This window comes from Oncorhynchus mykiss, chromosome 2 (assembly GCF_013265735.2).
Source record: "Oncorhynchus mykiss isolate Arlee chromosome 2, USDA_OmykA_1.1, whole genome shotgun sequence".
Lineage (NCBI taxonomy): Eukaryota > Metazoa > Chordata > Actinopteri > Salmoniformes > Salmonidae > Oncorhynchus > Oncorhynchus mykiss.
Window position 1 is genome coordinate 20,673,343 of NC_048566.1, and position 26,051 is coordinate 20,699,393.

General features: G+C 43.6%; 2 protein-coding genes across 7 annotated transcripts; one reads left to right on the top strand and one right to left on the bottom strand.

Annotated features, from left to right (window-relative positions):
• Positions 1-433: 433 nt before the first annotated feature.
• LOC110537483 (oocyte zinc finger protein XlCOF6.1) lies at positions 434-15,513 on the bottom strand. Of its 2 annotated transcripts, none has more exons than XM_036941455.1 (2): positions 15,302-15,513; positions 434-2,209 (listed from the first exon to the last, which is right to left on the bottom strand). In XM_036941455.1, the coding sequence occupies exons 1-2, from the start codon at positions 15,363-15,365 to the stop codon at positions 999-1,001; spliced, it is 1,275 nt and encodes a 424-aa protein (XP_036797350.1). In that variant the 5' UTR covers positions 15,366-15,513; the 3' UTR covers positions 434-998. The 2 variants fall into 2 exon arrangements, with proteins under 2 accessions (XP_036797350.1, XP_021479233.1); XM_021623558.2 differs by lacking the exon at positions 15,302-15,513 and adding an exon at positions 2,414-2,690.
• Positions 6,499-22,088, top strand: LOC110537492 (DNA-binding death effector domain-containing protein 2). 5 transcript variants are annotated; one of them, XR_002475635.2, is made up of 9 exons: positions 6,499-7,717; positions 7,993-8,095; positions 8,262-9,034; positions 9,733-10,256; positions 10,421-10,549; positions 10,675-10,821; positions 19,557-19,944; positions 20,156-20,268; positions 20,384-22,088. XR_002475635.2 is itself a non-coding variant. In XM_036941462.1 (9 exons), exons 4-8 carry the CDS (start codon positions 9,770-9,772, stop codon positions 20,242-20,244), a joined length of 1,191 nt encoding a protein of 396 aa, XP_036797357.1. In that variant the 5' UTR covers positions 6,499-7,717; positions 7,993-8,095; positions 8,262-9,034; positions 9,733-9,769; the 3' UTR covers positions 20,245-20,268; positions 20,384-22,088. The 5 variants fall into 5 exon arrangements, 2 of the variants coding, with proteins under 2 accessions (XP_036797357.1, XP_021479253.1); XM_036941462.1 differs by having other exon boundaries at positions 20,205-20,268; XM_021623578.2 differs by lacking the exon at positions 20,156-20,268 and having other exon boundaries at positions 6,506-7,717.
• The last annotated feature ends 3,963 nt before the right edge of the window (positions 22,089-26,051 follow it).

A 26,051-nucleotide genomic window follows, 5' to 3' on the forward strand; every position in this document is an offset into this window, starting at 1 on the left:
ACATAATACATTTTGCACTGTCGTCCCCTGCTGGAGCGGAAGGCGCAGGTCGTGAAGCTCCTGCAGTTTGCACCAGAGTCTATTCTGCCTTTGAGAAGAGGACACTGACTACTGAGCAAAATTAATGAATCTCTCGTCATTAATCAGATTGAATAAGTATATCCCAATCTATTGTTGTTCCTCCAGTGTCTGTACATTTATATTCTAATCCTGCAAATAGAACTAAATGTGAAAGACTGCAGAGCTGGTGGCACTGCTCCAGCACTACTGGTGCAAATCTGAAGTTTAGATCAATCATTTCCTCCCTTGATCACAAAAGTACACAAAAAATAGAATACACCATAATGCTATCACTAATCCAACATTCTCATGTCTGCAATTAATTAAAGAAAGAAGAGGGATATATTTCATAGAAATAAAGAATGACGGCAGATTTAGGGAATTAGATGTTTTAATGCACTTCTTGTATTGTCTGAAAGACTCTGCCTACACGGGACGACTGTCACGTTGTCATGAGGTTTTTTGTCGGGTTGTCATTATGTTTTCTCCCTCTTGTGAATGTTCTTCTCGTATCTTCTAGGGGAGTTCATCCATTTTAAGCATTTAGCAGCAATCATTGCATTATGTATGTTTTTCATAAAACAATTATATGGATTCTGTCCTGTGTCAATTGGACTTCCTGCATTTACATTTTGGTCATTTAGTTGACACTCTTACCCAGAGCAACTTACAATTAGTGATTTCAAAACAGGTAAAACAACCACATTAATAGTCACTGCGAGTAACATATTTCCTCAATAAAGCGGCTGAGTGAAACATGTATCACAAACCAGGTCTACAGTCAGTATTTTCTACACTAAAGTATTCTGTGCATTGTCATTATATGTCCTCCCAAACTTCCAGTCTATGCAAAGCCTCTGCCAGTCATGGCAGTGACACCTTCTCTTCCATGTGAAATCTCAAGCCCGGTTGACTGGGTGCTAGTGCTGAAATACATGTCACAAAGATGGCAATGATATGGTTTTTCCCATGTGGATCTTCATGTGTAGTTTCCGGTGATAATTCTGCTTGAATCCTTGGCCACAATACTGGCACTTATATGGTTTCACCCCTGTATGAGTCCTCATGTGGACTGTCAGATCAGGGTTTCTTATGAAACATTTTCCGCATACACGACAGCAAAATGGCCTCTCCCCTGTGTGAATCTTCATGTGTGTGTTCATATAAGATTTACTGCTGAAACATTTCCCACAAACAGGGCAGCAATGCGGTTTCTCCCCAGAGTGGCTCTTCATATGCACAGCCAGGTTTCCACTCTGACTGAATCCTTTGCCACAAAACTGGCAGCGGTACGGTCTCTCCCCTGTATGAATCCTCTTGTGCGCTGTGAGATCTGGATTTTTTCTGAAACACTTGCCACAATCAGGACAGCGAAACGATTTCTCCCCTGGGTGAACCTTCATATGATCATTCAGCTCAGCACTCCCAGGGAAAAATGTACCACAAACATGACAAACTCTAGCTCCAACGTGGGTTTCTAGATGATCTAACATACTTTCTGTGGACTCTAAGTGTATTCCACACACACCACATAGACATTCTTTGTCCTGTGCATGCTTTCTTGCATGATTCACTAAAGAAGCTAAGTAAGAGAAATACATTCCACAAAATTTACAGTGGATATAGGCACTTTGTTTTCTTACTGTCTGTAATCTCTTTGATGGTGATCTCTTGGGTTTAAGTGGCTTTGAACCTGACAGAGGTCTACTCTCTACCCCTTTGACACATTTCATGTTTTTACTCTGAGCTGCAGAAGACTCTAGATTTTCTGCAAATAGGGGCTGAGGCTCACGGGATGGTTCTGATACTCCATTGTCTTCTGCATCAAGTTCTGATTTGATCTGTATCATGTTCTGTTCAGTTAAGGTGCTGGGTAGGGAGTAGTTCCTCTGTGCAGTTGAGGTGCTGGGAAGACAGTACGTCTCTTCGTAGTCTTCACTTTGGGTTTCATAAAGAAGTGAGGACTGAGTCAGGTCCTGGTGGTTGTAGTCATTTTTCAAAGATGACTCTAGTTCCTCCGGTTCCTCTTTTATCTGTATGTAATGTGGGTCTTCCTGCCCCAGCCTGGGGCTCCACTCCTGCTCACAGTGTTGCTGCTCAGGGAGAACCTCCTTTTCAGATACAGGGTGGTGGGTGGACTGTTGGATGTCTGGAGGGAAGGATAGAGAATTAAATAAAACATCTAAAATGTTGACATGAATAGTATTCTAGTTAGACAGCTAGCTAGGTATTTAGATAGATACTAACATAGCTTGCTAGCTACATTGTCATTTGTCGATAAATCATGACATTGATCACTTGACATATGCAAAGAACGTTTAAAATATAACAGCAAGCAGCCTCAGTCACACACCTATTCTGTGTAATAGTATATCTGGTTTAATAACTACATCGAGCATGCTACGCAGACGGCTGTTCTCTTCCTGGTACTCTGCTATCGTTTCTTCAATGACGCCGAATATCTCCTCAGCTGCCATTGTCAATCTCTGGCTGAGAAACACTCTCAATAACTGTATATTAGACATTTTTTTGAGGAAAAAAGTTGTGTCAGCTTGCTAACGGATAATGACAGGAACATTTACAACAACATAGCGTAGACACTGTATGCGGTTAACAAAGGAGGGCGTTCCTTTGAGCACGGCGGCAAACACATTTTGCACTATCGCCACCTGCTGGAACGGAATGCGACTTCGGTGCTTCAAATTGTTGTCCTTTTGGAACAGGAAACATAGTCAGTCAGTTGTATGGGGTCAATGTCACGCCATATGTATTGAATTAAAAATAAAATAAATCGTGAACATTAAACATAAAGTTGAGAATGTAAACATATTTTCGAGGACGGGTGAAATAATGGACGTTGAAATCAAAAAACAAACAATTGAAAGCAAAATGTATATCATTGTAAACAAAAATCCGACATCAAAAGCAAAACCCCAAAACGTGTAAGCAAATAATTTTAAAGCGAGAGCAAAACTCTATGACAAATTATACAAAAAAAATATATATATATTTGAAAACGAATGCAAAAATCGTTTTCTGTTAAACTTTCCCAGCAACCAATTGTATTGAATACATTTTGCCTACGCTCTTGCCTACACGGACTACGTTTTGGTTACGCTAACTCGTATCTTTGCTTTCGATGTCTGTTTCTTTGCTTTCACTGACAGTCTTTTCGATTGCGAGTTTTGGCATTATTTTTTACGTGAAGGGCGTGTTTTAGAGGAAGACATAAACAATGAGTCTCCATTTTTTATTTTTATTTAACCAGGTAGGAAAGTTGAGAACAAGTTCTCATTTACAACTGCGACCTGGCCAGGATAAAGCAAAGCAGTTCGACACATACAGAGTTACAGAGTTAAAACAAACATACAGTAAATAATACAGTAGAAAAATAAGTCTATATATGATGTGAGCAAATTAGGTGAGATAAGGGAGGTAAAGGCAAAAAAAAGGCCATGGTGGCGAAGTAAATACAATATAGCAAGTAAAACACTGGAATATTAGATTTGCAGTGGAAGAATGTGCAAAGTAGAAATAAAAATAATGGGGTGCGAAGGAGCAAAATAAATAAATACAGTAGGGGAAGTGGTAGTTGTTTGGGCTAAATTATAGATGGGCTATGTACAGGTGCAGTAATCTGTGAGCTGCTCTGACAGCTGGTGCTTAAAGCTAGTGAGGGAGATAAGTGTTTCCAGTTTCAGAGATTTTTGTAGTTCGTTCCAATCATTGGCAGCAGAGAACTGGAAGGAGAGGCGGCCAAAGGAAGAATTGGTTTTGGGGGTGACCAGAGAGATATACCTGCTGGAACGCGTGCTACAGGTGGGTGCTGCTATGGTGACCAGCGAGCTGAGATAAGGGGGGACTTTACCTAGTAGGGTCTTGTAGATGACCTGGAGCCAGTGGGTTTGGCGACGAGTATGAAGCGAGGGCCAGCCAACGAGAGTGTACAGGTCGCAGTGGTGGGTAGTATATGGGGCTTTGGTGACAATATGGTTGGTACTGTGATAGACTGCAACCAATTTATTGAGTAGGGTATGAGAGGCTATTTTGTAAATGACATCGCCGAAATCGAGGATCGGTAGGATGGTCAGTTTTAACATCTACATTTAACTTTGGATTGGAGATGTTTGATGTGAGTCTGGAAGGAGAGTTTACAGTCTAATCAGACACCTAGGTATTCAGTCAGAACCGTCCAGAGTAGTGATGCTGGACAGGCGGGCAGGTGCAGGCAGCAATCGGTTGAAGAGCATGCATTTCGTTTACTTGTATTTAAGAGCAGTTGGAGGCCACGGAAGGAGAGTTGTATGGCATTGAAGCTCACCTGGAGGGTTGTTAACACAGTGTCCAAAGAAGGGCCAGAAGTATACAGAATGGTGTCGTCTGCGTAGAGGTGGATCAGAGACTCACCAGCAGCAGGAGCGACATCATTGATGTACACAGAGAAGAGAGTCGGCCCAAGAATTGAACCCTGTGGCACCCCCATAGAGACTGCCAGAGGACCGGAGAACAGCCCCTCCGAACTCTATCAGAGAAGTAGTTGGTGAATCAGGCGAGGCAATCATTTGAGAAACCAAGCCTATCGAGTCTGCCGATGAGGATGTGGTGATTGACAGAGTCGAAAGCCTTGGCCAGGTCAATGAATACGGCTGCACAGTATTGTTTCTTATCGATGGCGGTTAAGATATCATTTAGGACCTTGAGCGTGGCTGAGGTGCACCCATGACCAGCTCTGAAACCAGATTGCATAGCGGAGAAGGTGCGGTGGGATTCGAAATGGTCGGTAATCTGTTTGTTGACTTGGCTTTCGAAGACCTTAGAAAGGCAGGGTAGGATAGATATAGGTCTGTAGGAGTTTGGGTCTAGAGTGTCCCTCCCTTTGAAGAGGGGGATAACCGCAGCTGCTTTCCAATCTTTGGGAATCTCAGACGACACGAAAGAGAGGTTGACCAGGCTAGTAATAGGGGTTGCAACAATTTCGGCAGATCATTTTAGAAAGAAAGGGTCCAGATTGTCTAGCCCGGCTGATTTTTAGGGGTCCAGATTTTGCAGCTCTTTCAGAACATCAGCTGACTGGATTTGGGAGAAGGAGAAATGGGAAAGGATTGGGCGAGTTGCTGTGAGGGGTACAGGGCAGTTGACCGGGGTAGGGGTAGCCAGGTTGAAAGCATAGCCAGCCGTAGAAAAATGCTTATTGAAATGTTCAATTATAGTGGATTTATCCGTGGTGACAGTCACAACCGTCACTCCAAAACTAGCGGACCAATGGAGACTCATTGTTTACACCCTTCACGGAAAATAATGCCAAAACTCGCAATCGAAAAGACTGGCAGTGAAAGCAAAGAAACAGACATCGAAAGCAAAGATACGAGTAGCGTAACCAAAAGGTAGTTAATGCAGGCAAGAGCGTAGGCAAAATGTATTCAATTGCATTGGTTGCTGGGAAAGTTTAACCGGAAATTATTTTTGCATTCGTTTTCATATATATATTTTTTATCATTTCTCGTAGAGTTTTGCTCTCAACTTGTAAGCAAGTAATTTTAAAGCGAGAGCAAAACTCTATAACAAATGATTTGGCTTTTGCTTTTCATGTCTTTGTTTACAATTCTATACATTTTGCTTTCAATTGTTTGGTTTTTCATTTCAACATCCATTATTTCACCCGTCCTCGAAAATATCATGTTTACATTCTCAACTGAATTTTTCAGAAAAAGACTGCAGTCAGAGTGCAGTACTGCGTCCAAAACAACAGCTTTATTTTTACTGCAGAAATGTAGCAGTGTAATTGCAGTTAGAGTGCTGTATAACTACAGTTCAGTTATTCTGCATCCAAAATACCACAGTGAACTGCACTTTCTGCACTTTCAAAACCGCAGTAATTTTTTGTAAGGGGGAGCAGTTGTTGGGGGTTAATTGCCTTGCTCAAGGGCAGAACAGCAGCTTTTTCCACCTTGCCGGCTCGAGGATTCGAACCAACAACCTTTTGGGTACTGGACCAACCCACTTAACAGCTAGACTACCTTGATTTTTCAAACAATGACCTGTATAATGATTCTTATTTGAATAGGTCAGTGTTGCCCCTGGATAATGCATTATTCTTTTTTTATTTTTTTTAAATGTACACCCTTTTTTCTCCCCAATTTTGTGATATCCAATTGCGATCCAATTACGATTTTGTCTCATCGCTGTAACTCCCCAACAGGCCCGGGAGAAGCGAAGGTCGAGTCATACATCCTCCGAAACATGACCCGCCAAACCGCGCTTTTTAACACCTGCCCGCTTAACCCGGAAGCCACCTGCACCCATGTGTCTGAGGAAACACTGTTCAACTGACGACCGAAGTCAGCCTACAACCGCCCGGCCCGCCACAAGGAGTCTCTAGAGCGTGATGAGCCAAGTAAAGCCCCCTGGTCAAACCCTCTCCCAACCCGGATGACACTGGGGCAATTGTGCGCCACCCTATGGGATTCCCGATCGAACCCGGGTCTGTAGTGACGCCTCAAGCCCCTGGATACTGCTTTTATCAATCCTAACCATCTCAGGTCTATGATTACAAGAGTACACAATAGGCATATTCTTCATCACATCCTTATGGACCTTGGCCACTCCAGAGCCATGTATTTAGAAAATCTAAATACATGGCTCTGTGCCACACTATAACCTTAAAGGCAGCATATACTAAGACGGTATACTATACTCTAATTGTTAACACTCACACTTTGTGTCCATCTCACCAGATTACACAGCTTCTCTCAGTTGCACCTGACTGAAGGCATAATTTCAGGTCATGAGGGACAACTACGACACCGTCCTCGCATCCAAGAACCAGGTCTGGATCCAAAATGATGCTTTGACTTCAACTCAAGCTGAGCTACAGAAAATTAACAGCTATGTGGCTGTGGTTGAGGACCAACTGGAGAGAGACTACATGTAACTTGTCGCAACCAAGGACCAGTCAGAGAGGCAACACAGAGATCTTGCTGCTTCTCATAACGAATTAGAAAGAGAGTATGAAGGCCTACTGACATCCAACAACCAATTGTAAAAAAAGAAACTACATAGACCTGACAGCATCTAAAAACCAACAGTATCTAAAAACCAACTACAGAGAGAGATAAAAGATCTCACCTGAACCAGGGAATGGTCACAGAGACAACACCTGAACATCAGTGCAGCTTAACGTCTCGATCACACCGACAGCGTCATTGCATTTTGGTACACCAGAAGTACATTCATTTCCAATGGAATGCTACTTTTGCCTTCCAGCATTGCAGAGGCAGTTGCAGTGCGTTCTGTGTGGTGCATACGTTGGAATGATCAAACTGTATGCCTCGATGGCTCGACAGAAATGGTAGCAGAAGGTAAATGTTGAATTTTGTTGCAAACATATCCAGATGATGCTGCATAACATTTTGCACAAAGACACTGTTGGTGTGATCAAAGCGTTATGACCAGTTGAGGTGAGAGCATGTGAGGGTCGCAGAGACTAAAAACCAACTTCAGTTAGATCTCATAAGTCTCTTTGAAACTGAGGCGATTTTGAACAGAGACTTTGTTGTCACGGTGAGGGAAAGGAATTCCCTTCAGAAGATGCCTACAGAGCTGGTCAACTTCCTGCCTGTGGACCGACACTGTCCACTCAGAGACCAGATCACCCAAGGTCAGCAGTGTCTTGATTTATCTGTCCTTCTACATCTATATGCACTATATACTGCGTGTTTGTGTGTGTGTGCAATGTGCATGAATATGTTATTGTGTGTGTTTGTGAAATGTGCATGTATATGTTATTGTCTGTGTATGCTTGTTTCTGTATGTTAGTGCATGTGTGTGTGCAACGTGCATGAATGTGTTCTTATGTGTGTGCGTGTGTGTGTGTGTTTGTGTACATTCACCTCACACACCTTGTCTTAAGGGCTGGAAGATTTTCTCCTCCAGGTGTTACTTCTTCTCCACTGAGGAGGAGCTGGAGCAGCGGTCGAGTTGACTGTGTTCAACAGGGGGCGGAGATCTGGTGGTCATTGACAGTCCAGAGGAACAGGTGAGAGACATTGTATTGGAGATGCGCAGAGGTGGGTTAGATCTATGGTGCAAGGTGGTTGGGCCCCAAGACAATCTTTACTCTTGTAATAATACAGGATATAATACGCATAGATTATGGCCATTGGATGTATAGAAAATCAATGTATCTCTGTGGACTCTCCCAGGTAGAAAGAGCCCAGTGCTGTGAATGTGAGGGGAGACAGTGTGTGCCTCCACCATCAGAGAGACCAACCCTTCTCAGAGCTGGAGAAGAGACCTGCAGCATCATGTCCGGATGGATCTGTGGGAGCTCAGCGCTCATATAGTCAGCATTGCCATATAGACACACGCATGCACAGAGCACATTTATATGTAGCCTTAAAATCCTCCGTTAAAATAGCATTAATACACGATAGAGCGTGATTTCTTGTGGCAATAGCATAGCGGTGCTGGTCATAGTAAATGGTGAAAACGACATGTACATAAGAGGATATGTATTAGATATTCTGGGGGAAATGATCTGATAGGTCACTATACTGTTTTGAATCTGCAATACTGCCTCATTCGCGTTCTTCATGTATAGAATGAGTAGGCCTCTGACTACAGCATCATCCTCGTCTCCTCGCCACACGTCCTAAAAATAAGTGCAGTGATTGGTTACTGCTTGTTGTTGTTCTACTGCCAGCTCTGCGTGCGAGACGAGGCGTATTCATTAGTTGATTTAGTTGCAAAACGTTTTGTCTGTTGATAAACGTTTTGCAACGAAAACTAGAGTTTATATTGGACACATTTAGGCAGGTCCCTCCCCGCTTCGTTCCGTTTCTGTTCCATTTTTTCTGTTTGCTTCCGAGAGTAAACGGTTTCCGTTTTGCAACAGACAAAACGTTTTAGAACCGAACCTGACTAATGAATACACCCCAGCTGTGTTGACAACACTGACCATCGTCGAACAACGAAGGTGAGTTTCACAAAATAACATATTATTTAGCTTGTTGCAACGATTAACAATATTATATTGACAATGAATAACCGCATTTTTAGTCTTTACGTGTATTTGAACGTCTTGATTCATCTTCATGGTATAGTCAGCTGTTGTTGTTGCTAGCTAGCGATAATTTCGTAGCTAACGTTAGCTAGCTAGCTACCCAAATGGTTCATCCAGCTGCAACTAATTATTTTGATGTTTCCATCTAGCTTACTATCAAATCGAGACAAATGTAGCAATGTATGAGGGACCATCTCTATTTTTGACCGTTTTCAAGGGCTGTCAATCTATATGTGAAGTGCAGTTTTTTTTCTTCTAGCAGTGGAACGTCTGTTACGTAACGTAATTTGTTGCACTGTCAACACAGTTTGTACTTGCAAGGTATGGTGGCTCGGCGAGATCTCGAGCTCTCCAACGTAGCCACAACGAAAACGAAGTAGCTTTGTGTTCACCGCTAAATCGGTTATTATTAGACAGTTGGTTGCATTTTAAAGCCTGTAACAGTGCATGTCAATATCTCGTGGTCCATTCGCGTTGTGGCTGCTGGCTGGCTTGTTATTTGATAAACTGATAAACCTAGCCAGTCCTGTTGTTTAGTTTGACATTTTGAGTCGTTACTTCATTGCTACCCACATTGTCTAATTAACTTTATTCTTATCACAATGGCCTAGGTGCATTGGGAAAGGATAGCCAGCTAGCTTGTTAACAATGGCAACCATGCGTCGTCCAAGGTACTCTCTCCGAGACTCTCTGTACTGGGACGAGACTGAGTGCCTGACGTACTATGGGATGCTCTCTCTACACGAGATGTTTGAAGTTGTCGGTTCTCAACTGACAGAGACAGACGTTGAGGTGCTGTCGTTCCTCTTGGATGAGACCTATCCGGCTGGAGGGCACCCCTTGGACCCAGCTGGCTGGACCAGCGAGCCCGGTGAGGAAGACCCTGAGGCCAGTAAAGGAGTCTCCCCCAGCCCAGTGCTCCTGGAGGCCTGGCGGCGGTTACAGCCCAAGGTTCCTGCCTTGGCCTGCCCTACCGCTGCCCGCCACAAGCCCAAGAGTGGGCTAGAACTGCTGCTGGAGCTGGAGAGACGTGGGTACCTCAGTGAGGGTAACCTGGAGCCCCTGTTGCAGCTGCTACGAGTCCTGACGCGACACGACCTCCTGCCTTTGGTGTCCCGCAAGAAAAGGAGGACAGGTAAGGGACTGTAACAGAGTGCTGTTCATAACTGGAAGCCAACATGCAGTAATAGAGACAATATTGTCATAATCACCTGTAGGCCTACTCCTCCCAGCTGTGTGTTATCTGCCTGTCTGTCTACACTCTGCTGTGTCTGTGTCTGACCTTAATCTACCTCTCAGTATCACCAGAACGTTTCAGAGTGGACTACGGGACAGAGGACAAAAAACAGGTGTGCACATCTGGACTGACTGACCCCTGTGCACAGACAGAATCACACGACGAACACGCCACACAGCAATGGAGGGGGGGTAAGCTACACTCCGGTACAATCTGTGCATGCCTGAACTTGTCTCTAAGAAATGTCAGTGACTGTTTCTGAAATTGTCTGGATTTGCACCAGTTAAGCATTGCTGGATTTGTGTCTGTCCAATAGGTGTTGACTCTGCCAGGCCAACGCCCGCCCCCCTACGGAAGAAGAGGGGTAAAGGCCGCCGCTGGACCAGCAAGCCCACTGCCCACAGGAGAAGAACGGGCATCCCTGAAACTCCTCCCCCACCTATATCTGAGAAAGTGACCTGCGGTAAGACCCGCCTCCATGCCATTCTCTTTCTCTCTAGTTTCCCTTCCATCTCTTTTTCTCTATTTTCTTTCCATCTCTCTCTTTAACCCACTTGCTCATTCACCACACTCTCTCTGGGTTCCTCTCTTGCCATTATACATGTGTCTGAGTCTCTCTCTCTCTGGCTTACATCCATTTTCTATATCACTTCTAATGAGAAGCTGTAAGCACCATCACCCCAACAGCCCTTAACAGTGATGATACTAAAAATCTCTGCCATATCAGAATGTCCCAGTCACCACCTTGTCTCACCAGTAAGTTTAAACTTAAAATACCCATATCAAGCAACCTTAAATCCAGCCAGTGCCGTGTTCATGTCCTCACATAAGATAACGAATTCAGTTTGCTCCCTCTGCTCAGCTTATATCCTGACCATAAGTTGACTGTCCCACCCTTGCTGGTTTGAGAATGGTTTGCATGGGCCTCCTGGGAGATCAATACTATCCTGCAGGCATGTTGGACTGAGTGTGCTGTAACAATACTGTCAGAGCAGAGCATGTGTGAATGAGTGACCGCTCATCAGTAAATACAACCCATACTGACTGGCTGTGTTTGACCTGACTTAACCCCTCAACCTGGTCATCATATGCTCTCTGTGGTGGTCAAACTGTCTCACACTCAATCATTATCACCAGGGTTTCAGACAGCGTTTTACACACTCCCGGGGTCTTTGATTGTGTGCTTCCTGCCACACTAACATCCTCACAATGGAGGGATTCTGTAGACGTCCACACAAGGATAGTCTGCTTGCACGGCCAAGCAAAAGACAACAACCTGAAACGGAATGAAATGAAATCTATCTGTTCTGTTTCATGATGACCTTAGCACAGAGGGGAATTGGGTTGGCTCGCCTACAACTTCCATCTATCAAATATACTATGCCTATGTCAGCCATTGTCTTCACCATTACCCACTACTGTCGCAAACTAAATAAGCATCCAGCCTTATTACTTTTACCTATCCTGGCCATTCTGATAAAGGGGAGGAAACAATGGAAGGAAGCCTCTTTAGGCTATTGAGATGTACCCTGAGAGGAATTCACACACCCAATGCACAGCAGTGTGAGTCAGCGTTTCTGTCTGAGCTCCACACAGCACAGCAGGCTTTGTGTAGTAGTAGGACATGGCATTTCAATGTGGCATTCAACCTTAAACTCACAAGTGTGTTATGTTTCAATGGGACGTTTCTGCGTCAACCCACAAACTCATTAAACAGAGCAATTTAGTCTGTTCTGTGCAGGCAAAAATAATGTTACGCTGTCTTGCTCTTTTGTGACAATACTTGTGGGGAAAATGTATGCTTTAGACCTACATACTATAGCTGCCACATGGTTGGAATGCTGCCTCGTAATAACTAGCCTGTTGTCCAGACTGAGGCCCAGGGGAAGGACAGTTAGAGTGTAGAAGACAGTAAACCACCTGTCTTTCACTTATACGTCTGCTATACGCTTGTCAGCCGAGCTTGTCTTTCTTCTACATATAGCATAACTACTAGCCTGGTCCCAGATCTGCTTGTGTGATCATGCCACTCCTTGTCACTCATTTGGCATGACAACAAGTGGAATGATACCTCAAACAGGCTGGTATCCAGGCTACATAACTACTGCTGGTGTTCCAAAAAGAGAGATTCCTATCCCTTTCTCCATTTTTCTTTTCCTTCTCTCACTTTTCATCTCCCCCCACGTATCTCCCTCTCTCTCTCTTACCCAGTTTTTTTCAGCTCCTGTTCTTAAGAACCCTGCCTGGTAGGTCTCCTGTCTCTAATGTTGGTAGTACTGTCTGTCTTCTCCGATCCCAAACATAAAGTTTAGAGAAAGTCCCGCTGAATTTCTGAATGTGTACTGAACATATAAGTTGAATTGATAGCCTCACACTTGCTGACATCTTCCCAGACCAGGGTCCGGTTTCCCAAAAGCATCTTAAAGCTAAGTTTGTTAGAACCTTCGTCGGGGCATTTATTAAATCTCAGAGCTGTTTCCCAAAACCTTTGTTATTAACGTTACACTTGTAATCTAACGCCTGTCTCAGACCACTCATAGAACCGCTAAGTGGGTCGTTAGATGCTTTTTTTTTGCCCTCCCGCGTCACTTTACACACAGAAGAGCTCCGCTAAACATAGAATCACATGGCTTCTCCGCCTCTGTGACCACTGATCACTTCAGATAACCAATACAAGTTGGCAATGTCTTTGCAATTGATACAAACAAGCAGCGTATAAAAATATGCTTGAAATTAAAACAGATGTGTACATTAAAATATACATACAGTAGGCTAAATGGCTTTTTGAATCATTGAGTTCTATTTGGCTACTGTACTTGTAGGCTACAGTCTGTAATTTGTCTGTATTTATTTCATGCTGTGCAGCCTAATGTGTGCAATAATGTGCCATATAGTGGTTGAGTGCATTACAGGGTAAGGATTAGAATCAGCCTCCTAAATATTGGAAGCCATAGGTGATAAGCTTCTAGGAGCTGATCCGTCTTCAGTATTGTGGAATAATTTGGATGTTAAGGTAAGATTTGAATGGAGAAAGAGCTGATCCGAGAGCAGCGTTGCTTTTCTTTCGATCCTGTCAGTATCGACACAAGCCACAACGACGCGCTTAGCGACCGTTCTCTCTACATGGCAAACACATGTTACATCTTTGGCCGTTATAGGAAAGATGCATCGTTAAAACACTCGTAAGCCTAAGTTCAATCGCTATCAGGAAACCGGGCCCAGGTCAATAGGCCCTTAGCCCTTCCAGTTCTGTTGCTGTACCTAGCCTACCTGACAGCCAACTAACCCCTTATACTGTGGCTATCCCAGACACCGCCACTCCCACAGCCTGACACATACTGATGAGTGATACTGCTTATTTATCAACATGATCTGATTTCAACAACTTTTCACAATCCATGAAGTCTCTTCTTATGATTTTACACTGACTTCGTAGTGCTCCAACATAACACTGCAACCCTTTCAAATGTGCCATTTTGTCCCCGTCGATCAGAACAGCCTTCTCTAAATCAACTGCACTAAGTGCCCAGTGATCAATCTACAGAGGGATACCTGCCCCTTGCCCCCTGCCGTAGCCTTGCCCTCACAGTCCCAGCCATGTACCATACACAGTGTTGTTGCTTTGCCTCTGAACATGTTGCTGTCTTGACTCCGCATTTGATCCCCACCAGGTTGACTCAGGATTGTGACTCAGATCGAGTAACCTAGAGAGCGGACCTAGAGAGCGGAGAGAAAGGCTGGACAAAAAAAAAAGTCTGGTCTGGCCTTTCACTCTGTCCGTACGATCTGCAGTGTGTGCTCACCTCAGTCGCTCTCTCTCTCGTCAGTCTGGCCCGATGCCCAAGGTAAAGAGGCCCTCCCCCTCAGAACGAGGGGGGGCTGCCACTCTGCTCTGTGTTCAATGCCTGTGTATTATTCTAGCTATCCTGTTCCTCCTTACCCCATTCAGAAAAAAAGTGTGCTCTCCACAAAGTGTTCTGGAATGTTCCATGATTTTTTTTTGTGTCTATTACTCTAAAGAGGGGTGTTGGCCTCAGTGTTTCACAGAACTGACCAAAGTGTCCTCGGAAATATGCATAGAATATTCCAGAAGTTTCTTAATCAGCGTAATGCAACCTTGAACCTGACCCCTCTTCTGAATACCATGCTCTGACTCTCCAAATGACTCAAAGCTCAAACTGACCTGAACATTTTTTTCTTAAAGGGGTAGTTCACTTCAAAGCCAAAGTTTGACAGATGTTTTCCTCAAAAGTGATAACTGAGTGCATATTCCACACTGTCTAGTCTGGTGTATATCCCACTACATGCATACTGAAAACATCTGATTAACTTTAGTTTGGGGGTAAACTACTCTTCTAAAGCAGCCATCAAAATGGAGCCTTTTAACTGAGTCCCAGTGGTTCTTGTGGCATCAACTTCAGTAGATACCTCTGGTCAGTGATCACAAATACCTTTCTCAGAATTCAAACAACCCAACTGATTCTGGTTTACTAAAACAAAAAGAGACCAAAACCATTCTGGAATCTCAATTTAAAAATGTCAAACTGGTCTCAGAGATCCATTGATCTCAGTCCTCTTGTCAGTCTGAACTCGAAATCTATCCTTTATATGAACATAAAATGGCCGCCGACAGCTTCTCTGGAACCTTTGCTCGAGCAGTTCTGAGGAAAATGACCCAACAGTGTTGTGTTAAGGGCTGTGTAACCGCATGCTGTATCTCATCTCTGACCCCTGAATGAGCTCCAAGTGTGGGGAGCAGAGATAGATGGGGCAGTCCAGTCCAATGCTGCCTCACAGCATTCAGACCAAACCCATTACTACCTCTACTATCTTACCAGTCAGTTTGTTTTCACATAATCAGTTCCTTTTCTCAGTTCAAGCGTTTCAGTTACAGTATTTCAGTTATTTGTGGTTACAATTTCTTATGCCAAACTGTAACTTACGATTTAGAAGCGACGTAAAACAGTCCACGTAAGCCGTAATGTTAAACAGTGGACTTGGAGACATCAAAAACAATTCAAACTCCAAGTGATTGCCTTTGAACCAGTGTTAAGCTTGCCTGCTTGATCTTGAGAAACAACCAAATTGACAGATATCCAATCCAACTGTGCTTGTCTCTTTCTCTCTCTTTCTCTCCTTTCTCTATGTTCGCAGTTCAAAACAGACCGACTCGTGTGTCAGGAAAAAACATCCTCTCACACACACTGAGAGGGAGAGAACGAACACTAAACGCTCAAACCACACAAACCAAAAAAAGAAAGAGCTTTGGTCAAAGGGGAATAGAGAGAGGTCTCTCTACCTGTCTCTCTCTACCCCTCCCTCTCTCCCTCCCTCCCTCTCTTGGTCTGTCGTTCAGCAGAAAAACGGATCGATAAAGAGTTGAAGCTCTTCGCACCAAGTGACTCCTCGTAAATGGGTACTTTTCTGTGGGGTGAATGGAGAATCTAACCAACTCCTTGTTTTAAAGGGAGAAAATGAAAGTTGTGCCTCCTAATGTTCTGTCTAAATGGATCTATCTGTCTCTGATGAAGTGTAAAGGACTCTGTAACCTTAACAAAATCACTATGTTCCCATTGTTTTTAAGGGCCTTCCTTTCCTGGTGCTCTCAGCAAGTCCATTTTTCACAAGTAGGTAGGAAGGAGCAGTCATTTAGAAGTATGGGGACATTGTGTAGTAGGTGTTGACGTCACAGTCCCCACACAGTATATGACCCATGTCACTAGACTTGTACATTGCAAAAGTGCACAATTGTTCCAGTTTTACTCAGTTTATTATTTATCTGACATGTTTTACCATATTGACAATTGACAGGGGTATTATGCAGTCCTGGTAACTTTCAGATGTTATTAGCTTGAAGCTGACTTTCAGTTTCCTCTCAGAGCAGTACTGTGCCTTGTCAGCTGCACATCCTGTTTTAGCTGATTTGACACCCTGCTGGCAGGGAGAGATAAATGTATCCCCTAGAGCAGGGTTTCCCAAACTGGGTCCTGGGGCCCCCCCCCCCTGGGTGCACATGTAGGTTTCTGCCCTAGCACTACACAGCTGATTCAAATAATCAACTAATCATCAAGCATTGATTATTTGTGTCAGCTGTATAGTGCTTGGTCAAAAACCAAAACGTGCACCCCTTAGGGTCCCCTGGATCGAGTTTGGAAACACTGCCTTAAGGACAAACTATGTATTTTATGATACGAAATGCCCCCAAATTGACAATTTAGACGAGAGGTATCTGTATTTCCTGAAATGGTCCATGATTTTACATGCAGAAACATCTCCCCAGAGTAACAATGTGGAGATGTTGGTGAGACATTGGAGTAGTGATGAGGGAAGGCAACCCTTCAACTATTTTTTCACAACATGTCAGATTATGGGGCTGTGTGGATTTAGTCTTATTTTCGGGACTGTATGCGTCTTACTGTTCTCTATCAACCTCATTGACAAATGTCCTAAGAGCTGCTGTATCAATAGAGACAGAAATGTTCCTTGTACCATAACTTTGCCTCCTGGAAGAAAAAAAAAATTCCAAACACCTTCTGTATCCGATTTCTTTGTGTGCAAACTAACAGTTGACCTTCATGAAATATGATCATGATTATCATATTTGGCCTGATGTGATATAACACATTTTAGCTATCTACAAATCTACTTGCAGTTGATCTTAAGATACATTTTTGATACACTGTGTTGTACATCAGAGCATGTTTTCAATGTTGGCAGTAAATGTAGGAGATCTGTCTAACCTGAGGATGTCTTTTTTTATTTTACCTTTATTTAACTAGGCAAGTCAGTTAAGAACAGATTCTTATTTACAATGACGGCCTGTTGTTCAGGGACAGAACGACCGATTTTTACCTTGTCAGCTCGAGGATTCAATCTGGCAACCTTTGGGTTACTAGTCCAACGCTCTGACTACTAGGCTACCTGCCGTCTAACCTCCCCGATGGTCCAAGTGGTATGTGTTTGTATAGCCTCCTCATTACAACCTTATGAAGCAAAGAAAGAAGGATCCAGTGTTTGGTTTTCTCTCTTACAAATGTTAAGAAATTCATAATCAATTCAACATTTGCATTTCTAATGTTGGCATTTTCCAAAGCTGCCCCCTCCAGGGGCTGTCCCCCATGGGCCTGAACAATAATGTGGATGGAGACAAAGAACTCAAATGAATCACATATTCTAAGGCACAGTCATGTCCCTGGTTCATTTGGTACAACATTCTAGTTTAAATTGTCTGGTTCTATTTCTTGTGTCCTCGTTAGAGGAAGCAACTATTTGTCAGTTTCTCCTTTACCCCAACCTGTCTCGATGTCTTCAGAGACCAAGGTATGTGTAGGTACCCGGTTCCCGGTGTATGGTACTACACATAGCTTTCCCTCTTATTCACATCCACAGGTGTTTTGAGAGATAAGACTGTGGTCTAATTTTCAATGTGAGTTTTTGGACCTCTGGTCCCCCCATCCTTTCTGCCCTTTCTGTTCCATATTCCTTCTCTCTCTCTTTTTAAATCCAGTTCTACTCTTTATCGTTCCTCCATTTTCTGTTACATGAAGTTGGGGAGGGCAAGGTGGGTGGGGTAAATCCAGATATACAGTTTGACAAACTATCCTCCATGTTGGCGACAAACATTATTTGACAAGAATATTCTAATTTGAATATATATTTTTTAGCTTGGTGCTAACATGTTGCCGTGAAACTAATGTATCTCAAACAAAGTTTGCCAATCTATGCACATCTCTGGTAGGGTGGGGTAGTGTGGGACTGGGAAGGTTTGGATTTTTTGTTGCAGCAAAGTCGGAAGGACGCTGGTTCTGCTGGGCGCTTGGTGAATAATGGCAGTAGAGGAGGATGAGACAGAGGTCTGCTTGCCTTTGCTCAGTACAGTATGTATCTCCTGACCCTTCTCACTGTGCTGTTGCTGCATGACCGCTAATTATCCTGTTGCTGAAACAGGACAAAAACATGTCACTGAAAGGTTGCTATCCATCCCAAGGGCTGTTTACAGTGTTAGTGACCTAACAAAATCCTACAACACTTGCAACAAATAGCATTTTATTTATGCCTGTTTTGTGCCACCTATAACTAATTATTACTGTAAGTACAGTGTAACAAGCTTTGTAATTACTCAGAGAAATGGATTACATAGTTATAGCTCTAGCTTTCAGTGTGTAGAGGTTTTGTGTAGATTACAGTGCCTGGCTGAAATCTCCTGGGTGAATAATGATGGGGAGTGGACTATTAGAACTGTACAGATTGGTGTGGTGGTGTTCTTCCCTGATGAATATGCTTGTCATCCTCTGATTTCACTCTAGTACTACAACAGCAGCTTTTTTTAGTGGGTGTTGTGAAAAATAGATCTGTTTAGTCATACAGTAAATCCTGAGTGATGCTCTTCTGGACCCGAACGAACAGGTCATATTTGTTCCCACTGTCAGGTTAGTGATGGTAGACGGCCTGGTTGGTATTACATTCACCTCTGTGCTCCACAGCTGTCTTCAGTTCTGCCTCACCTGTATCACTCTTAAAGACAGACTTTTGTTATCAACTAGTTAATGATACAGCAGTGTCCTTCACCAGTAAGTATTTCTATGTGGTATCCTACTCTAATCACTAGTTTAATGTCAGATACAGTCCTGTTGAATGTAGTATGCTCCCCTTAAATATTCTTTACTTTGGCACTTGTCTATCAACCCTCCCATAGCCTGTTCTTGACCATTTTTTTCGGATAATATTCTGTGATTACGGCTTTATTTGAAAAGTTTTCTCATCATTTTCTTTTGTGTTTTTGTCCCTCCATCTCTCTTCCCTTTGTTCTGACTCAATGATCCCACCCTCCTCCTATTTGGTTTTCACTCTCATGTGTACATGATATCTCACCCCGCTCAATCTCCTGCTTCCACCATTTCCCTCTGTCCCTTTTTGATTGTTTCACCTCTTTGCCACCTGTTTCCTACTCTACATCTACCACTCTTCTCTGATCCCCTACATCTTCCTCTCCACCACCCTCCCTCTACTACCCATTCCTCTGCACTCTCTCTCTGTCCCCTTTCCTCCCTTCACTCTTCCCCTACCTCCCTCCATCTTCCCCTCCACCACCCTCCCTCTACTACCCATTCCTCTGCACTCTCTCTCTGTCCCCTTTCCTCCCTTCACTCTTCCCCTACCTCCCTCCATCTCCTCTCCTCACCCTCCCCCTCCCTGCAGACATTCGTCTGCGTGTGCGAGCAGAATACTGGGAGCATGAGTCGGCTCTGCGTGGCAGCGTCTCCTCGGACAAGCAGCAGCCCCTGGAGCGGCAGTTTGAGCTGTTCAGTCGTGCCACCTCCGTGCTGCGCGCCCGCGACCTGGGCTCCATCATCTGCGACATCAAGTTCTCTGAGCTGGACAACCTGGAGGCCTTCTGGGGGGACTATCTGAGTGGAGCGCTGCTAGAGGCCCTGAAGGGGGTGTTCATCACAGACTCTCTGCGGAGGGCGGCGGGGAGTGAGGGGGTCCGGCTGCTGATCAGTGTGGACCAGGATGACTACGAGGAGGGTCGCAGACTGCTGCTGGATGCACAGGAACAACAGGCCGGCTGCTGGGGACGAGACAGGTGAGCCTCACTGCTCTCTCCATTCTGGTTCTGTTATACTGTGTTAGTAAGCTGGTTGATTAAAGTACTTATCTACACTGTGGTATGTATTGGGGCCATGGTGACCGCTACAGGGGATGGGGGTCATAGATGTGGACTTGACTGGTGGTCATGAATTGGAATAGCTATGTAATGCCACCAATAACCACTAGATGGCAAACTTTGCCCACAGGCATCAGAGCCAAATACACTACCTGGTCTCACGTTGTCATACTTCCTAGACCCAACCTGAGAAAGCTGGTTATGGACGTTCGGCTCTGACAGACAGACAGGCAGCTGTGCGAGGTTGTGTTAATCATTTCCGGCTCACGTCAGTTCACACAACAGTTCTAGAATCCTCAGAGACAATGAATAATAGTTGTAATTCTAACCACCGTCCTCCACTATGCTCCCTCTGCAGGTCATGAGCCCAAGGATAGAGGAATGAAAAGGAGAATAAAATATGAAGAGGAACATTTTTCTTTTTTCTCTCCTTTTTAAGTCTCTCATGCTGAGAATAGAGGATACAGCCACTCCTAGTTCAGGGGAATGAATAGTCCCCAGGGAAAACAGCCAAACTTGGAGCAAAGGCAAACTGGACTAAAAGACTTGACACACTGTTCTGTTTGGAATTGATAACACAAGTTGCGCTGAGCCTAGATGCCCTCAGGGCACTGAGGAAGAGACTGCCTTTGTCACACACACACACACACACACACACACACACACACACAGAGACAAACTAAACTTCCACTGTAGCACACACACACACAAACTACCACTGTATCTAACATAAACACTCTTAAAATCATCCACACGATGAACCATCAGCGCTGCCTGTAAGACTCATTGAAGCCAAGAGACATTTCTTGCTAACAGTAACAGCCCAGATACCAACTAGACTGCGCTAATGCTGAGCATCCCTGGTTATGTTTGAGGAGCGTGTGAGATGCCCTGCAAGGCGAACTTCACCCATCTTAATATTAGTTTGTGTTTCCATTGAAATGTATGATTTTGAAAAGATGAGCGAGACTGCAACTCTCAGACACCGAGGGAGAGATGATGGGGAAATTACTAAAGATTATGTTTTGACCTTTTGGGAGAGATTTAGAAATAGATAGCGAAGGGAAGACTACCTGAGGACAGTGTAGTGGACAAATAGCTGGTCCTTCGAGAACTCCAGTCCACACACACACCATGATCACAAGCCACTGGTAGTCCCATCATGCTAACCCAGGGCCTGATGGCTGTGGTCAGGGGCCATCTCATCTCAGATGCCAGTAGATGATAGGAGTGATTACCTCTCAACCTCAGCCAACCATGGAGAACTCATCACCACAAGTTGTTGAACAGCAGCTGGGATAACACACTAGGCTGTGCTCACCCCGGCTTCCAGCAAGGCAAGGCCACTGCCTTTCCCATTGGAACTGAAGCACAGGACAGTGCTTCAGTCAATAAAACTGATGTAGAGGAGATCAATATCAGAAGGATACATCCTAGTTCCACTCAGCCCTGACTTGTAGGCCCCACTAGTGGCTCACAGAGCGCTGTCTGTCTCTAGTCTACTCACCCTGGTGGAACTAATGCCTGAACTCTTCTGAGTGGGATCAATAACCCCCTCTGTCTCTCCACCACCACCATGGGAGGAGAAAGAGTAAGGGGGAGAGGTAGGAGAAGGGAAAAGAGAGGAGAGGTAGAAGGAAAGAGAGGAAGAGGGAGAAGGATCCCCACTTCCATCCCGCCTTTCAGCTCCTGGACAGCCGCCTCATCCTCTGGAGGATAAGTCCCCTGATACAACCAGGCTGCCTGGTCTGCTACAGCACTGTGTCTGGTTCACACAGCCCTATGGGACCAGGGATGGAGGACTAGAGAGGCACTCAGGAAAACCTTAGTAGTGTTTGCTTTTTCTGTGTTTTGATATATGGATTCGTTAGTGTAGCTTTGTATTGTCCATAAGAGAAAATAACAAAAATACTGTGTGTTCTAGTTCATTAATTTAGGGTGAACTTTTGTTTAAGTATCTGGATATTTTTATTTAGGCACTGCAAAAGTGCTGTATATTAGTTTAATATATCAGTGGAAAGTTGGAATTATTTCAAATAAAAATAAATGATTTATCGAAGGTTTCTTGTGTCTGATGTAACCGTGCCTTCAGAACATATTCACACCCCTTGACTTTTTCCATATTTTGTTGTTACAGCCTGAATTTTAAATGCATTAAATTGAGACGTGTCACTGGCCTACACACAATACCCCATAATGTCAAAGTGGGATAATGGTTTTTACAAATGTATTAAAAATGAAAAGCTGAAATGTCTTGTCCACAAGTATTTAACCCCTTTATTATGGCAGACCTAAATAAGTTAAGGAGTAAAACAATAAAAAATAATAATGCAATAGTGTTTAACATGACTTTTGAATGACTACCTCATCTCTGTATCACACACACATGTATCTGTAAGGTCCCTCAGTCGAGCAGAGATTCAACCACAAAGACCAGGGAGGTTTCCCAATTGGTAGATGGGTTAAAAATAAATGCAGACATTGAATATCCCTTTGAGCATGATTAAGTTATTACACTTTGGACGGTGTATCAATACACCCAGTCCCTACAAAGATGCTTCCTAACTCAGGTGCCAGAGAGGAAGGAAACTACTCAGGGATTTTACCATGAGGCCAATGGTGACTTTAAAACAGTTACAGAGTTTAATGTCTGGGAGAACTGAGGATGTACATTGTAGTTACTCCACAATACGAACAATTACAGAATACAAATATTCCAAAACATGCATTCTGTTTGAAATAAGGCACTAAAGTAAAAGTGGCAACGAAATTAACTTTGCCATGAATACAAAGTGTTATGTTTGGGGAAAATCCAACACATCACGGAGTACAACACATTTCGTCATTGTGTGGTATTGTGTGTAGATGGGTGAGAAAATGATTTATTCCATGTTGAATTCAGGCTGTAACAACAAAATGTGGAATAAGTCGAGGGGTATGAATACTTTCTGAAGGCACTGCGCATGGTTGTTTTTTGGGTTCCCTTGTCTTTGTAAGTAGCATTGAAAGATACTGTTTGGACCACGGTTAGCTGTAGGAACAAGAACTGTAAAGTAATGTACAAAGTGCACACATTTGAAAGAGGCATATTTGTTTTTTAACAATGTATTTAATATGTCAACTTAAACAACATGAGGAAAAAGGCTTTTAAGAAAATGTAGCAAACTTTTCAAACTTCCTTTTTTTGCAAAAACAAAAGTGGGCCTTTTTGACCACAAACCACTAACATCTCATGCTGAGGCTCCAGACCCACATATTTGACAACATTTAAGAAAACAGACTGAAGATGACTTCCTCGTTCCACTTGTGAGTCTTGTGCCAGGCCCTGAAGCAGTTTCTGCCCGGTATGAGACAGAGGGCCACCTGACAGGCCTCACACTGCCAGATGGTGTTCATCCACTCTTTCTCCCGTTTACACCACACACTTCCTGCCCTGGGTGGCCCTCTGCAACCGACAGACAGACAAGGGGTTGTTCAACGGGACAGGGCAGCACCTCGCCCTCTTCTTAATCTTCCTCTCAGGGGGACCGCACCACTGCACTGTCGTGTCTTTACTATCATTAACTGAAGATAGTTTTTATCAAAGATTCTCTGTAATTAGTTATTATGCGATTAGACTGATTAATCATGTAACCGTAATTACTAGGAAGTCGGGGCACCAAGGAAAAATATTCAGATTACAAAGTTATAATTTCCTAAAATAACTTTTCAGATATTTTATCTGATCAATTAGTCTTCGAATTAATTAATTATTTACTTTACCTCACGTTAGTCTCATTCCAAACGTCGTAATCTGCACGAACCCAGTCTTCACTATGAGTCATCCATACATCAATTGTCTTAAATCATTTATTTATTACTAACTAAGTAATTCACAGAAATGCATAAACAAACAAAGGTAAATGTGGTTACGAGAAATGATAGGAGAATGTGCCCTAGTGGGCTAAACCGGCATGGCGGCTTGTTAGACAAAAGGGGAAGTGGGGGTCGACTAAGAAGTCACTACAAAGTTATAATTATAACAATTGAAATGCTAATCCTTTGCACATGAACGCTCACTCATTCGGGAACAATTGCAATCAATATATATATTTACGCTCAGTGTGTCGTCTTGATCGCTGGTGAAAAGTTCATTTATTTTGTAGAATTGTCCGTCTCTCTCCCTCGCTCTCTCGGTTGTGGTTAGAGGGGATTGTTCAGAGTGACATTCGTTATAGAATGGATGTTTTGGCGGTTGTCGTTCTTCGCGTTCAATGATACCGAATTCCTAGCTGCAGACTAGTAATTCATATCAAAGACTTGTTCTTATTCTGTTGGTATCGATAGTCTAAGAGTTTAACCACGTGGTATGGTTAAAATATTCAGCAATGGTCTACAACCTTTGTCCTCCTAATGGAGAAAAACATGGTCTGCAACCTTTAGCCATCTCGCAATTGAGGTAAGCTCGGTCTGCTGATAATTTCTCAAAATTGGTTTTTATTCAGAATGGCAGAAAAGGGTCTGTCCCAGGAGGCCTGACCCTAACTGGGCTCAGGGGCGGTCCTCTGATTTAGTTCAAATCAAAAGGGAATTGTATTTTTCTTCATTAAACAGTCCAAAATCATATTACACCATTATACAAACAGTATCATACTCACTCATTCATCTTATACAACAATTAGATGTAAACCTCATATCTGAGGCTATTATATAAACAGTGTTATGGTAATGTGGCCACACCGTCTCCCATGAGCTACCCCAAGTTGCGACAAACAGACTAGTTTGTGGCTGGATTCTTCACCGATCTTTTATACTTACTCCGGAACATGACATTTGTTTGTACCTCAAGTTCTGTGAGGTGGAATGATTTCCTTTGTTCTCCATGAAAATCTACTCTCTCTATACTGTGTGTCCATGAGGAGATTCTCAGGAATTTACGACGTCTCTCTGACCACAGCAACCTAGTTGAAGGAGGAAAGGGGGAGGCAGGGAGAGGGGGATGGGCTTGCTATACCCAAAGAGGCCAACGTCATGACAGCACCTAGCCCTCTTCCGGTTCTTCTTCCTCATCTTCTTCCTCTCAGGGGATGTGGAAAATGCTTCACCGCTAGATGGGGATGTGACTACACCTGACATCAAGGTAGGGCTTGTCGCTACCTTCGATCTCAAGGTAAACGTAGTTACGCCTATCTCACAGGTAGGGGGTGTGGCTGAAGGTGGCCTACGTCTAGTCTTCACTGGGTTAGTGGTCAGGGGCTGGGAGGAAATCTGGATCTCTTCACCTGCTGAGGGGCAGGTGGGCCAAGGATTATTTTCTTCTTCTTTGACTTCCTGGTGTCTGGAAGTTCAGAGAGAGGGGCTGGCTTCAACTTCCTGAGGTAGAACATGATAGAACAGACACAAATTAAACAGATATCTTAGAACAGAAAACAATGTGGACAATATAATCTGAAAATAAGAAATTGAGATTCAACTGACAACATAATAGTGTGACTATAATATGAGAACTGGAGAGTGACCTGGTCCTCTTAAGTCTCTTTGGGCAGGTGGACCTGGGATCTCCATTTCCTTTGACTTCATGCTCTCTGGTGGCTCAGAGAGAAGGCCTGGTGTCACGTTCTGACCATCGTTCGTGTGTGTTTTCTTTGTTTTAGTGTTGGTCAGGACGTGAGCTGGGTGGGCATTCTATGTTGTGTGTCTGGTTTGTCTATTTCTATGTTTGGCCTGATATGGTTCTCAATCAGAGGCAGGTGTTAGTCATTGTCTCTGATTGGGAACCATATTTCGGTAGCCTGTTTGGTGTTGGGTTTTGTGGGTGATTGTTCCTGTCTCTGTGTTTGTACCAGATAGGCCTGTTAGGTTTTCATTTCATTATTTTGTAGTTTATTCATGTATAGTTTTTCCTTTATTAAACAAACATGAATCATCACAACGCTGCGTTTTGGTCCGACTCTCCTTCACCTAAAGAAAACCGTTACAGAATCACCCACCACAACAGGACCAAGCGGCGTGGTAACGGGCAACAGCAGCGAAAGGAGGAATGGACA